The sequence below is a fragment of the Alexandromys fortis genome, unplaced genomic scaffold (assembly GCF_014885135.2).
Source record: "Alexandromys fortis isolate MF-2015 unplaced genomic scaffold, M_Fortis_MF-2015_v1.1 scaffold_285, whole genome shotgun sequence".
Taxonomy (NCBI): domain Eukaryota; kingdom Metazoa; phylum Chordata; class Mammalia; order Rodentia; family Cricetidae; genus Alexandromys; species Alexandromys fortis.
Genome location: NW_026068191.1, coordinates 249,911 through 265,187, shown reverse-complemented (window position 1 = coordinate 265,187; position 15,277 = coordinate 249,911). Strand labels below are relative to the sequence as shown.

The 15,277-nt window shown below is 43.1% G+C and overlaps 1 protein-coding gene across 1 annotated transcript; it reads right to left on the bottom strand.

The window, feature by feature from the left end:
* Nucleotides 1-56: 56 nt before the first annotated feature.
* Nucleotides 57-9,326, bottom strand: Mettl3 (methyltransferase 3, N6-adenosine-methyltransferase complex catalytic subunit). Its single transcript, XM_050129403.1, has 11 exons — nucleotides 9,088-9,326; nucleotides 5,342-5,559; nucleotides 4,855-5,259; nucleotides 3,776-3,951; nucleotides 3,067-3,283; nucleotides 2,671-2,858; nucleotides 2,252-2,290; nucleotides 2,008-2,116; nucleotides 1,847-1,912; nucleotides 1,235-1,347; nucleotides 57-259 (listed from the first exon to the last, which is right to left on the bottom strand). Exons 1-11 carry the CDS (start codon nucleotides 9,185-9,187, stop codon nucleotides 148-150), a joined length of 1,743 nt encoding a protein of 580 aa, XP_049985360.1. The 5' UTR covers nucleotides 9,188-9,326; the 3' UTR covers nucleotides 57-147.
* Between the last annotated feature and the right edge of the window lie 5,951 nt (nucleotides 9,327-15,277).

Below are 15,277 nucleotides of genomic sequence, written 5' to 3'. Positions count from 1 at the left end.
GATTTGCACAAGAACACATGCTAAGTGGTGAAAGCCAGAATTTCACTTCAGAAATCTCAATTACAATACAAACTTTTATTTAAATATGGTGGGGGACACTATTGTATAAACACTCCTCTTAAGACATAGCCTATGGAGCCATGGCTTCTATAAATTCTTAGGCTTCGAGATGATACCATCCGGATACCTTTGCTTAAACCGGGCAACCACATCTGGGTCTAGTAGGTGTATCCCATCCAGTTGGTTTCCAAGAGTAATCCTAAAAGAAGGGGGAAGAGGAGGAAAACCAAAACATCCTGTAAGGGCTCAACACTGTTCATGCCAGTTTTTGTTTCTTTGGGTCTCAGGCTGTCCTGGAATTCTCCATGTAGACCAGGCTAACCTTGAACTCATATAGATCTGCCTCCCTCTGCCTCCCAAGTGCTGGGGCTAAAGGTGTGCTCCACTATGCCTAACCCATGTCAGTTCTTAAAAAGATCATAACAAAGTATATGGCAGTCCTGGTACAGGTGCAGATATTAAAACTGGCTGAATTTTTCTTTGGTGGTGGTGGCTGTAACTGGGGATTGAATCTAGGGGTCTTATATATATATGCTCTAATGCTGACCTATATCAGTCAACACCCTCTCCCTTTTGATATTAAATGTAATCCTGCCTCAGACTCATGTCAGCTGGATCTGCATATTTAAGGATTAGTAAGTGATGTTGTTAGCCAGGCCTATTTCATTCATAGTCATTGCCAATGAATAATCTTTGGATAATTAAAATGCCAGCCATAGGAGTCAAAAGCACTAAAATTGACAGCTTAAGTAAATAATTAGTAGCCACTAGGGGGCAGATTTAATATATCCCATAGACTAGCTGAGGATCCTTAGGCTGTTACAACTTTAAGAACAGCCCTTTGAAATCTAGTGAATGTTGTAGAGTCCAGGAAAATGATTTAAACATAAGCTTGGGCTGGAGAGATGGCTCAGTGGTTAAGAGCACTAGCAGCTCTTCCAGAGGTCCTGAGTTCAATTCCCAGCAACCACGTGGTGGCTCACAACCATCTGTAATGAGATCTGGTGCCCTATTTCTGGCGTGCAGGTATACATAGAGGCAGAATGTTGTATACATAATAAATAAATAAAATCTTTAAAAAATAAAAAAAATAAAAATAAAAAAAAACAAGCTTATGCCACCTGAGTTCTTTACAGCCCATCTGTAGAGTTTTGCCCTGTTGTGGTAATGTTACCAGTTGGGTTGCACATTGTGTGGTCGTCCAAATAACTCAATCTTGCGGGTGCCTGGGGACAGTCTCTCAATCATGCCATATATTTCATCTGGTTTATGACTGGTGGAACGAACCTAGAAAATAAAAACCAAGCTACTTAAAGTCATTCAGGATTATAGGGCTAGAGAGATAGTTAAGCAGTTAGGATGGAGCACTGACTGCCCTTCCAGAGGTCCCGGTTTCAACTCCCAGAATCCCCATGGCAGCTCAGAATTCTGTGCTCCAGTTCCAGGAGATTCGACAGTTCACAAAGAATTATATGCAGGCAAAACACTGACATACATGAAGCAAAAATAAATTTTTAAAAAAAGCTTTTCTCAGCCAGGTGGTGGTGGCGCACCAGCACTTGGGAGGCAGAGACAGGAGGATCTCTGTGAGTTCAAGACCAGCCTGGTCTACAAGAGCTAGTTCTAGGACAGGCACCAAAGCTACAGAGAAACCCTGCCTCAAAAAAAACAAACAACAAAACAAAACAAAAAAGCTTTTCTTAAGATTGCAATTCTAGCTCTGTATGTTATCCAAATAAATAAAATGTTGGAGACTATACCTGACAGAGGTAATTGTAGCACATACCTCAGCTACAATCACATCACAGTCCAGACCCTGGTTGAAGCCTTGGGGATTTCCTTTGACACCAACCTGCTCATCACAGAGAACAATTGTTACCTTATGAAACCACAGCTTTTGGACTTTTAAACAGTCCCTCTTACTAAACTGGGCCTATTGTTACTCACTAAGCAGTGTTCCTTTCCGTGGTTCAACCAGTGACCTGTTCGTCCTGTCCGAATGATGCGCTGCAGTTGGTTAGTCTTCACCCAGATGATTTCATCCACCCGTTCATAACTGTGGAGCACAGAGAACTAGAACTTTAACTAGCGTTACAGTTGAGGCACACTGCTAGATACAAAGGCAAAGACTGATAAGAATACTGAGAGAAGTCAATTTCCCTCAGAAAAATACAACGCAACTTCTACTTACCCCCAGAGGTTCAGACACTCTCTGCCCAATTCCATGGCCCTAGAAAGATGTAAGGGTTAAACAACTTGTTTGTCCTTATTTTTCCTTTCAAAATATTTCATGTGTTATAAACATCAAACATTTACATGGAAAACATCGGGGCAACCAAATAAATTTAAGAATGAAAAGATGAAATGGCATCTAATCTGAGTGACTTTATTTTTCTAAAATCAAGAATCCCAAGTATTTGTGCTATATAAACAAACATTAAGCCCCATGGAAGGGGGTTGGCACCCTAAATCAGTGACACTTAACCGCAGGCCTGAGAAAACCTCATGGAAGGGAGAGGCTTCCTTAAATCGGGAACCCAGGATTTTATTCCCACCCAGCTTTCACGCTGTACTATATTTGCCCGTACCTACATATCTGGATTATATTACCTGCCTGTGACCCAGAGGAAAAGAAAGCCATCATCCTGCAGTACTGGGATATTGAGCCTGCGCATCTCATCATCTGTTAAGGTCCCATATGGTAGCTCCATGTGAATATCCCAAGGTGGGTCAGCCATCACAACTGCAAATTTGCCCAAGATACTGACGTCCAGGTAGCGGATATCACAACAGATCCACTGCATGAGGTAGTATTTGGTCATCTTTCTTTCCTTCACAGATTGATGGTCCCAAACCCTCTAACTCAAGTGTTCCTATCCCATTCCATTCCCATCAGTGAGCCAGACTGCTAAATTTATTCCCTGTTTTTCTACATGTACGGATGCCCCATTCAGTTTGTCTATAGGTTGAAATGAGTTTCCCCAGGCTGTCCAGACATGTAGGTACCTGAGGTGGAAAGAGTCGATCTGCGCTGGAGTCACCCCCAACACTCTGCGTAAGAGCAAGCTCCTGGCTTGGCGTATGCTCCTTGCTGCCAGGACCCTCAGAATCCATGCAAGCGTCAATTTCATAGTGAACATATTTGCAGGTATCCATGTGGAAACATGTGTTAAGAAAAGAGCAGTCACCTAAAGACTCATCGGTGTGCTTATTGATAATTCGTCTGGGAAAATTAAAAAAGGGGGCTCAGAATCCAAATGGTACTTCAGAAGTAAATCATATATTCAAATGCAGGATTTCTTATTCTCCCCCAATTGTCTGTATCACTAAACTAAAAGAACTAGTTTTTCTCTTGAATAAAGACGACCTGCGTGCAGTGGCTTAGGCCTATAATCCCAGCACTGGTAGCCCTAAGGTTAGAAAGGTCATCATCACAGGCAGCCTGAGCTACAAAAACCCTATCTCAAAAACAACAAAATACAGACTTTCTTCTCTTCCTAGAGAAGGTTGTTACATCAGAATTAAACACTGGCCCTAAGCCAGTTTCTATCCTCCTTCCAGAGAACTTTTAACTTGTACTATTGGTCAGAGACACAGATGCCTGACTAGAAATCTTTTTAGTTACATACAGTGGCCATCCCAAAGACAGCCGGAATATGCTGGAAAGAATTCCTGTTTCTGGAGAAACCCTCCCCACCTCTCCCTCCCAAGAGACCTGAAGTGCAGCTTGCGACAAGGCCGGTCAGCATCAGTGGCTTTCATGCACTCTTCCTTGGTCCCATAGTCACAAAATTCTTGCACCTGGGCCCGACCTCGAGAGCGGAACTTTTCAACAATGGATTGCTCCTTGGCTGTTGTGGTATTTAATAGCTCTAGGATCTCCTGACTGACCTGTTTGACAGAAGTAGCCTTGGTCTTAAGGATTTGTATATAAATTAGTCCTTAAACCACCTCCACAAGTCTACCTCATAGTAATGTCTGATAACAATGTAGGAGGATGGGTTCACTCACCACAAGTTTTTAGAAAGGAATTCAGATACGAAGAGCCTGGTTTCTACAATGAGTACCAAGCTGATAGCACCCACCTAAGAGTCTAACATCCCCTTAAGCCAATTTTTTTGATTGGGTACTAAGAAAGGGACAATGCTAGTATTTCATTGCTTATCTCAGTATATTTGATAATTCTGTAAGGGAAAACACTAGTTATCCTCATAGAAGGCCAAACTAAATTTTTATAACTAAACTAGAAGTCATAAACATGAAAATTCAATGTAGTTCTAATCAGAACAATTGTCTTGATAATTTCATTGATTTCTATAACTTGATCTAAAGGAATATCATTTAGTATTCTCCATTTGTCTTCCTATATCTATTTGAATTTCTCTTTTCTCTGAATCCTCTTCCAAGGGTTCTCCCAAATAGATTCTGTAATTCAGGACTTCCTAACAATGGAATTATTAATACTTTGGCTAGACAGTTTTCTGCGGGGGTAGTGTGTTTAGCAGATTTTTGGCCCCTACCTTCTAGATCCTGTATCTATGTATCTACTCAGTGTCAGTAGCACTCTGCCATGCTGTGACAACAATGCAGCAAGACACTGCTACAATGGTGGAGGTGAAGGTAGAGGAAACCATCTCCAGTTGAGAACCATTGCTCTATGTCTTAATTCTAAAGCTACTCCTTGTCAAAGGTCACAAAACTGCAAATTGGAGCACAATGTGAACATTTCCACGTGACCCGACCTTCTTGCTGTGCTGATCAGAGTACAGTGTGAACATTTCCGTGTGACCCTACCTTCTTGCTCTGCTGCTCTTTAGTAGACTGTTGGTTCAGAAGACTTTCTATCTCCAGATCAACATCCGAGGCAGCATGTTTCCTTGACTTCTTAGCCGGCTCCTTAACTGGCTCTAATGTCGAAGAGGTCAAACCAGATGCTAAAGAGCTGGCAAAGGCAGCCGCTGCAGTCGAGTCCTGTTCTGCACGTCGTTTCTGCCCTGCGATAGTCCCTGCTCCCTCTCCAAGGCCTTTCTTGTCTGCCACAGCGCCCATCATGGCAGAGAGCTTGGAGTGGTCAGCGTAGGTTACAAGGGTGGGATGTGCATCATCTTGTAGGAGACTTCGCTTTACCTCAATCAGCTCCTGAGCTGCAAATTTCTGTAGAAGACTTTCTACCCCATCTTGAGTGGCAGGCGCATCTGGCTAGAGAAAGGAGAAGAACATAAGAGACATTACCATGACAACAGCAAACATGTGATAATTTCCAACTTTATCAGCTCATTACCGTAGAGATGGCAAGACGGATGGATACAGCATCAGTGGGCAAGGTTAAGGCCAGATCTGAGAGGTGGTGTAGCAACTTCTTCTCTAACTCAGGGTCTGTAGCTAATTCAGGAACTATAGAAGTTGTGCTGGGCTTAGGGCCACTAGAGGTAGGCGCAGTAGGCACTGGGCTATCACTACGGAAGGTTGGGGACAGGGCTGCTTCTGCATTCCTTAAATCTAAAAGAGAAAAATAAAGTGAAAAGGGTCAATACTGGCAATCTTTACATTCCTCAAGGCCAAATTCTCCAACATTCCTAGCACACAAATCTTTCATCTCAAGCAAGTTCTCTGACCAGCAGAAGCACTAGATCACCTTTCAGTCATACATAAGCATTTGTTGTTTTGCCAAAATAATCCTGTATTTTACTGAGAACGATGCATCTTTTTTTTTCTCTGTTGGGGCAAAAGTTTTTTCCTAATTCTCTGCCCTCTCTACTTCAGAGGAGGTAAAACAGCATGGTACATTTATAGGGCTCTGCCACCCTTTTCTTCTCTCTCTCTTTTTTTTTTTTTTAATATCTCATTTATTTATTTATTTGTTTGTTTATTTATTTATTTATTATGTATACAATATTCTGTCTGTCTGCAGGCCAGAAGAGGGCACCAGACCTCATTACAGATGGTTGTGAGCCACCATGTGATTGCTGGGAACTGAACTCAGGACCTTTGGAAGAGCAGGCAATGCTCTTAACTGCTGAGCCATCTCTCCAGCCCCCCTTTCTTCTCTTAATAATAAATCAATCTATACTTTAAAATTTAAAAAAAATGAAATTTTTAATAATCAAAGCTGAGATCAGATTATCTTTTCCAGGGATGAATTTTGGATTTATTTATTTTCAAGACATGGATTCTCTGTGTAGCCCTGGCCTGGCTCTCCAGGAACTCGATTTGTAGACCAGGCTGGCCTTGAACTCACAGAGACCTACCTGCGTGCCTCTGCCTCTGGCTGGGATTAAAGGCACGCGTCACTACCACCTGGCGGATTTTAATGAATCAAGGCCGTTGGTCAACAAGAATATGTTTCACACTTAAAAACACTAGGCCCAGGGCTGGAGAGATTGCTCAGAGGTTAAGAGCACTGACTGCTCTTCCGAAGGTCCTCAGTTCAATTCCCAGCAACTACATAGTGGCTTACAACTATCTGTAGTGGGATCTGGTGTCCGCTTCTGGCCTGCAGGCATACATGGAGGCTGAACACTGTGTATATAATAAATAAATTTAAAAACAAACAAACAAACAAAAAAAAAAAAACTAGGCCCTTGGAATACTTGTCCAAAGGCCTGGTCAGCAAATGGGGGTCCCAGCATATTTCCACCGTATGTTCTTACTCCACCAACTGTACACATGAAGAGGTCACAGAAGCACTCTGAAGACCTGGATGAGTTAGAATAACTCATCTTAGTTAAAAGGATGCACGACATATAAGTAATAATTACTATGTAGCATACCTAGAGTTTAAGAGAAAGACTTGCATTTTTAGCAGAGATCCCACAAATCTAATAAATGTGAACTGAATCAGTCATACTAGGTGCAGATCCCGAGTCGTCTTATTCAGGTTATAAATCTGAAGTAGCAAAAATTACTTTCAATAAGCAAATATGCACAGTGATCAAAGCTACTGCAACAAGGAAACACAAGCTATTTTTCAAAAGGAATTCAGACTATATCAACAAATTTAATTGTGAAACATTTTCCTGACTCATAAAGTATGCCTAAGGGGGTATTACATAAATTGTGGAAGCCGGGTGCACAATCCTAGCTTCTTGGGAAGCCGAGGGAGGAGGGTTCCAAGTTCACAGAATATTTGGGCTATAGACTAGTTCATGGCTTAAGCCTAGGCAGTTTAACAAACCTGTCTCAAAATACAAATTAAGAAAAGGCAGCTGGGCATAGTGGCACATTGCCTTTAATTCCAGTACTCAAACAGAGGCAAATAGATCTGAGTTTGAGGCCAGCTTGGTTTACACGGTAAGTTCCAGCCCAGCCAGAGTTACATGATGAGACCTTGTCTCAAGAAAAAATAAGCCGGGCTGGAGAGATGGCTCAGTGGTTAAGAGCATTGCCTGCTCTTCCAAAGGTCCTGAGTTCAATTCCCAGCAACCACATGGTGGCTCACAACCATCTGTAATAAGGTGTGGTGCCCTCAGGCATACACACAGATAGAATACTGTATACATAGTAAATAAATAAATAAAACACCTAAAAAAGGCACTAAGATAAGTAATTGGAGTTATTGGTAAATTGATTAAAAATCAACTTAATTATCTGTCTATGATAGCCATGTAAATACATAAAACTGACATACAAAACGAACCAGGAGCCTGGGGAAATGACTCTGCTCAGCAGTTAAGAAGACTGCACTTACAAGGGACCTGCTTCAATTCCTAGATTTCCAGCAGCCACATAGTGGCTCACAACCTTCTGAAACTCCAGCTGCAGGGGAATGGAGGGGTGAAGGGAATCCTTCTCTGGCCCCATGGGCACCAGGTGCATGGTGCACAGACATGCACAGATATCACAGCATATATGTTGGCAAAATACACCATACACTAAAACATAAATGGGAAAAATAAAACTAAACTCACCAGGCAAAGAAGTTAGTTTGTATGGTGAGGTAAAAAAGTTCTTCAAATCTTGGTGTCTAATTATTCTTTGATCCTATGTTTTGCATTTTGTTTACTATACTACCCTATTTTTAAAATTATGTGATCTGACAAATTTTGTATTGGCTAATAAAATTTAAAAACCAGGCCATTCAAGTGGCAGCTCCAGCAGGATTACTTTACTACGGACACCAACTCTGTTTCTTCATCATTATATTGACCGTGGACCCATTCACTTAACACCTTACATGTATGCGACTGTATCTCTAACTTTTTTTGGTTTGGTTTTTGCTTTTTGAGACCAGAGTCTCTCTATGTAGTCCTGAAACTCACAACTTCCCGTGTAAACCAGGCTGGCCTCAAACTCATAGATATCCTCCTGTCTCTGCCTTCAGAATGCTGGGATTAAGGCATGCACCACCATGCCAGTCTTCCTTTGACTCTCACCTAGATTTGAAGGTCTTTTAAGGTAAGAACAGAGTCTTAGTTTTGGCACGACTCATGAATAGTGTAGATGTATAACAAATGCTTACTAATTATGTTAAGAATCTTGCCTGAGAATACAGGTCCAGAAAATGAACACATTAAGTTAATGTCATCAAAATCTGGTGATGGGCGATGAGAATACTAAGCACTGTCACAAGCTAGCCACACACGTTATATGGATTCAGTATTCTTGCAGAGTTTTCCAACTGCTCATTAAACAATTGACCCTGTCTGTGCTGGGAAAGGATGTTGGGGTAGGACTCAAAACCTTTTAATGTTCAAGTTTTCTGAATTTCTCATAACATGGGAGAGGGGGAAATGTTTAAAGACCAAAACTAAGTGTTTTCAGATTCTCACTACGTTTGTAAACACTTTCCTAATCATTTAGCACCACCTAGTGAGGACCTTGTTGTGGTTGCTAAGCTAGGCACTGGGGGCATGCAGGTGCAATCCTTGCTCCCCGCCCACAACGTTAAAGAAATGACAGTGACGAAGCAGTCACTAGAACTGAGGTGGACGGCTCAGAATAGGGTACCGAGAGGCTTCACAGAGGAGGCGGCGCCGCCCAAGCGGCCGCTCGCCCCTCCACGGCGCGCCCCACCACCCCGCACCTCACCCAAGTGCCCCGAGTCCTGCTTCCGCCTCCGCTGCAGCCGCTCACGAAGCGAGTCCAGCTGTTTCTTATGCGCCTGGATAGAGCTCCACGTGTCCGACATCCTCCTGCCCGGCTCCGACTCCGCTCGAACCAGCCGAGGGAACTAGCACCTCCCAAGCCTAGAACGGCGAGACATTCAATCCTCGCGCAGACGCCAGAGCCGAGATGGAAAGCTACTTCCGGTTTCGCGAACGCATGCTTTAAGTGCTGGCGAAACAGCGGATGTAACCATGAGGCGGTTCTCGCTCGTGCTTCCGGGACCGCTGAGGCTGGGTTTGCCATTTTGGAAGCTGGCAGAGCGGCCATGTTGATTCTTTGAGTGCTTCCTTAGTGACCACACATTAAATTAGCGGGAATAGAACGGCGTGAGTGGATGACGGACGGATGGCCTGGCTACAGAGATAGACGGGCGGGGTGGGGGTGCACACATTGTTACTCAAGTAGATGTACGCCCAGGTCCTTGCACACTCTAGCAATCACTTTACCACAGATTTGTACCCTTAAGCCACAGATATCTTTCCCTCCCTCCCTCCCTCCCTCCCTCCCTCCCTCCCTCCCTCCCTCCCTCCCTCCCTCCCTCCCTCCCTCCTTCCCTTCCTCCCTCCCTCTCTTTCTCCTTTCCTGCCGGTCCTGGAACTAGTGTGTAGACCAGACTGATCTTGAACTCACAGAGATCTGGCAAAAACTCAAATCAGCCTTGGTTTATGGTACAGGTTGGGCGTTGATTTTTTTTTTTTAAAGATTTATTTATTTATTATGTATACCGTGTTCTGTCTGCACGTATGCCTGCAGGCCAGAAGAGAGCACCAGATTTCATTACAGATGGTTGTGAGCCACCATATGATTGTTGGGAATTCAACTCAGGACCTCTGGAATAGCAGGCAATGCTTCTAACTGCCGAGCCATTTCTCCAGCCCCTTGATTTTTTTTTTTTTTTTAGATTTGTTTTATTCATACAAGTGCTTCGCCTGCATAGATTCTGTGCACCAGATGCATACTTGTACCTGAGGTGGTGAGTCTCCATGTGGGTACTGGGAATTGAACCCAGATCTTTCATAAGAACAAGTGCTTTTAACCACTGAGCCAATTCTGCGGTCCCCCAGATTTTCTTAATGAAAAGGTATTGGTGTCTTCTTTCCTTTTCTGTATGTGAAAAGACATGGAGTTTCACCATGTGGCTCTGCCCAGTCTCCATCTAACACTCCTCCTGCCTCAGTATCCTAAGCTTTAAAGTTTTAGGCATGTCCCAAGACAAACATCTTTGCAGCATGAGGGAACAGAGTCTAAACGTGCAGGGATGTGCAAGCATGAGACTCTGGGGTTCCCAGAACCCATAGACATTTAAGGAAAGCAAGACTTTTTTTAAGTTTAATTTTGAAAAAGACTCCTACTTTGGTGTATGAATGTTGGCCTGCAGGTATGTATACCACATGTGTGGCTAGTGCTCTTGAAGACCAGAAGAGGGAGTCATTCTTGTGAGCTGGAGTTGCAGACTGTTGGTTGTGATCTGTGATGTGAGCCTTGCTAATTGAACCTGAGCCCTCCAAAAGAGCAGCCTGCAGGCTGGGTTTTTCTGTAGCTCTGGAGCCTGTCCTGGAGCTTGCTCTTGTAGACCAGGCTGGCCTCCAACTCACAGAGATCCCACCGCCCAGCTTATAGTTAAATATTTTTATATAAAATATTGGTTGTGTGTGGTGCTAGAGATCAGGTACTGCAGCACTTGCCTGCATGCTCTGAAAGGGCCCTACTGCTAGGTTGTTCAGTCCAACACTAACCTTCATGGAGAACCACAGTACTAGATACAGTCTTACGATGCTATAGAAGATGAGAATTTGATCCCATCTTAAAAACAGTAGCCCTTAGGACCTGGAGAGACATCTCAATAGTGCTTGGTACCCTTCCAGAAGACCCAGGTTCAGTTCCCAGCACTGGAATGGTGGCTCACCATCTATAACTGGATTTGACTTCCTGGAAAAGCTTCTGTTGCTATTGACATATAGCATATGCTATGATAGGCACATACACATATAATTTCAATTTTTTTGTTTTGAGACATGTAGCCCTGGCTGTCCTCTGCCCTCCAAGTGCTAGGGGTAAAGGTGTGTGCCACCACATCTGGCGGTAATTTGAACTGTTGAGCTTTAGCTGTGCTGTCTTTTGGTAAAAATGTCCGTTTTACTGGGTTAGTTTAGCAGTGTGCAATTGTATAGATATTCACATTGTTCTAACAGTGTTAAACTACTGTTTTCCCTTCATGCAGAGGTAACAGGCCTGTATTAACCACGTAAGGTCTTATCTACAGTTCAGTGGTGGAGCAGGCACCTGGCATGCACAAAGCCAGAGATCTGTCTCCTGGGCAGCAGAGCAAAATCAGAGTGTGGCCCCAACTGTGAACAGAGACATTGCATTCCTCACACTCAGCCACCTGTGCTGTCTCCAGATCGTCATGTTCTTACGTGGGATATATGCCTTTTCTATTCTTCCTGTCAGATTACAGTACACTCACAGTACTCGCCCATTTTGGTATTTAAGTCCCACTTATACTTTTTTCTTTTTGTGGCACAAGGGTTGACCAGGGCCTCACACGCCCTCATACTCACATTTTGAGACAGAGACCTAACTGAGCTGTATCCGCAGCCTTTTTTTCCCCTTGACAGTCCTTGAACTTACTCTGTAACCCAGGCACGTCTTGAGCTTGCAACCTCCCTTTCCAACTCCCCAGGGGCTGAGATTACAGGCCCCTGCCACTAGCCCAGCCTTGTCACTTCCTTGCTGCTTGGCCAAAACCTAAATGTCCACTAGGATTTATCAGTTTACTGTTATTAAAGGTGTGAAAAGACAAGCAGAAGGGAGGTCAAAGCTGGGCCTTACTGGGAATGGGAACAGTGCAATGATTTGGGAATCATGAGATACTGTTTATTAGTTAAATTCTAAGAATGGTAACTAGTGCCCCAGATACAAGAGTTTGCGAGGGATAAAAACATGCTAGTACTGATCTCTGTAAGCTTGAGGCCTGGTCTACAAGAGCTAGTTCCAGGACAGGCTCCAAAGCTACAGAGAAACCTTGTCTCAAAAAACAAAAACAAAAAGCCAGTAGTCAGGAGGTGGGAGAGGGGAGGGGAATGAGGCAAACCTTTAATCCCAGCTCTTGGATTTAATCCCAGTAGAGGTAAGTGGATCTCTGAGTTCCGGGTCAGCGTGGTCTAGAAAGGTAACCCAGATAAACCCTGTCTTTGTCAGTGAGGTTTGACACTAAAGAGGAGGGAAAAAAAACGTGGGTGACACGGGAGGGGGGGCAGATGCTGAGAGCAGAAGGAGAATGAGGCCGTCTAAGGGGCCGCCTTTGCAATGGCCCGGCCCAGAGCTCACTAAAGGCCTAAGTGTTACTTTGGATCAGGTTTTGGTCAGAGGTAGAAGACTCAGATACCCAAAGGCTATCAGTTCACCAGGCTCCTTGAAGATGGCTGTTTTTAAATGGGCATATCAAAAACACTACATCTGCATGCCAAGGGGAGATTAGCGGGCAGATCTTATATAGGTTTGTACAGTGGTATCTAGATTGTTGAGTGGATTGTTCAGTAACTATGTTTAAAATGGTTATTCTATAGACATGTCCCCATGTCCCCATTTCTAGTGTTGAATTTGAGTTAGTTACCTCTAGGATCCCACAGGACATTTTTCTTATCTATCACCATATAAAAGAATCTGTTTACATAATCCTTCCACCTAGAGTAGGCTCATAGAAGTGTGTCAGGTCCTATTTACCTTCTTACCTAAGGGCACTTGGCCTATTAAGTAAATCCTCAGATACTAAGTGAGAAAAACAGTTTTCTCTCGCTTCTCATCCATATATTTATTCCTCCAGCATGGACTAGAGTCTCTTGTTCATGTAAAGGGCCCTAGCAAGGAAGAATCAAGAAAAAGGAATTAGTGGTGAAGAGAAAACAAACATAAAAAGCAAGAAAAGTACACCAGGAAAAGAATGAACAGGAAATAGAAAAGAGCCCTGGAAGAGAATGGAGAGGCAGGTTTTGTGTCAAAGAAACTTCCCTGACAGCTGTTACCATAATGAGAACTGACAGCTAACTAGCAGGCCAGTCTGGTGTGATTAGGAAAATGGCATTATCTCCATCCAGTGGGGATGAAGGAATTTAAAGGAAGAGAAGAAACAGTCACTTGCCTTCCTCCAGAGATTGAAAGGGGGGGGGGGGGAATGTATCTACAGAGATTTGCCAGGAATTTAAAACAAAGGAGCTGTTTCAGCCCACTAAATCCCCAACTTCCCAGGTGCTAAAGAGGGCCTCCTCCACTGCTCTGGTGGGGACATCTAGAATCAAAAGGTTCTTTCTGTTCTACAGAGTGAAGATAGATCTGCTCACCTCCGTCTGCGGGGAGCCTGCCCCGCGTCACAGTAGCGATGCTGCGGGAAACAGCATCTGGTCCCTGCAAGTACCACTAGGACTGGGAATCTCGGGACCTAGGTTTTCTTTTTCTTTTCCTCCCCTTCTGTCTTTTTCTTCTTCTTAAGAGTATTATATAGTCCAGGCTAGCCTTCTACTTGTGATACTCCCTCACACACACACCCACATCAGGATTACAGTTCTCCAACACCCCACCCAACTGGACCTGGTTCTTTTAAGTTTCTTAATTTTGGGGGGTTGTTGTTTTGTGGTAGTCTCATATATTCCAGGTTGGTCATGAACTTCCTATATAGCCAAGGATGACCTTAGGTTCTTGATCCACTTGCTTGTGCCCCAAGTGCTGAGGCCACAGGTGTACCAGAGTGTCTGTCTGAATCTGGGTCTGAGATATCGTGCTTTTGCTTTTAAAAACAAATTCCATTTCTTTAGCATAAAGATTTAGTGATATTATCATCCTATAAGGGGGAAATTCTGGAGAATTTACTAAGGGTTTTGTTTGGGAGGGCTTAGGTGGGAAGGTTTCCTGGAGCTGAACCCTGGGCTTTTCATATGCTCTACTGCTGAGTTATACACTCATTTCTAGGAAGTCAATCCTTTAGGGAAAGCAAAGTCTTAGAGAAAATTCTGAACTCTACTGTTGTGGAAACACAAAATTTAAAAAAATATATAATACACGCTCATCTCATGCCACATATACTTATATCTTAAAACAATGCTCTTAGCTGGGCGATGGTGGCGCAAGCCTTTAATCCCAGCACTTGGGAGGCAGAGGCAGGCGGATCTCTGTGAGTTCGAGACCAGCCTGGTCTACAGAGCTAGTTCCAGGACAGGCTCTAAAGCCACAGAGAAACCCTGTCTCGAAAAACCAAAAAAAAAAAAAAAAAAAAATGTTCTTGCCAGCTGTGTAGCATGACCTTAATCCTAGCAATAAAATAAAAAATAATATAAAATAAATATATAAAATATAAATAAAAAGACAAGGTTCTCATGTATTGTGTAGTTGAGAATGATGCTGGCTTATTTCATGCATATTAAGCAAGCTCTACCAACTGCGCTACAAGCCTAGTTCTTTCACTGAGTCATTATTACTTATTGATTTTTTTTCAAGACGAGGTTTTGTTATGTAGCCCTAGCTGTCCTGGAACTAACCCTTGCAGACCAGGCTCGTCTTAAACTCAGAGATCCACCTGCCTCTGCCTGGGATTAAAGATGTGCACCAACACCAACTGGCTTGAGTTATTGTTTTTAAAAATTATTTTATTTCATGCGTTTGAGTGTTTTGCTTTCATATGAGTATTTGCACCACATGTGTGCCAGGTGTGCCTGGCACCCAAAGAGGCCAGAAGGGAATGTCAGATCTCCTGTAACTGGAGTTAACAGTTATGAGTCACTATGTAAGTATTGGGAATTGAACCTGGGTCCTTTGGAAGTACAGTCAGTGAGCCAATGCTCTTACTGACTTATCTCTCCAGTCCCAATGTGTGCATTCTTAATAATAGGAACTTCGTTTCTTGTTAAAATTTTTTCCTTTCTGATTACAATATTAGATCTCAAAAGCCATAAAATAACAATTATCTTGTTCTATAGATTCACTGATGTCAGCAGGCTGCTTGAGATGTGGCAAAGACTGGTGATCAGCTTTTAAACCCAAACAAAACAACACAAAGTTGTGTTTTGGTAAAAAAAAAAAAAAAAAAAAAAAAGTCCTAAAGCGAAAACCTAGATGTTGC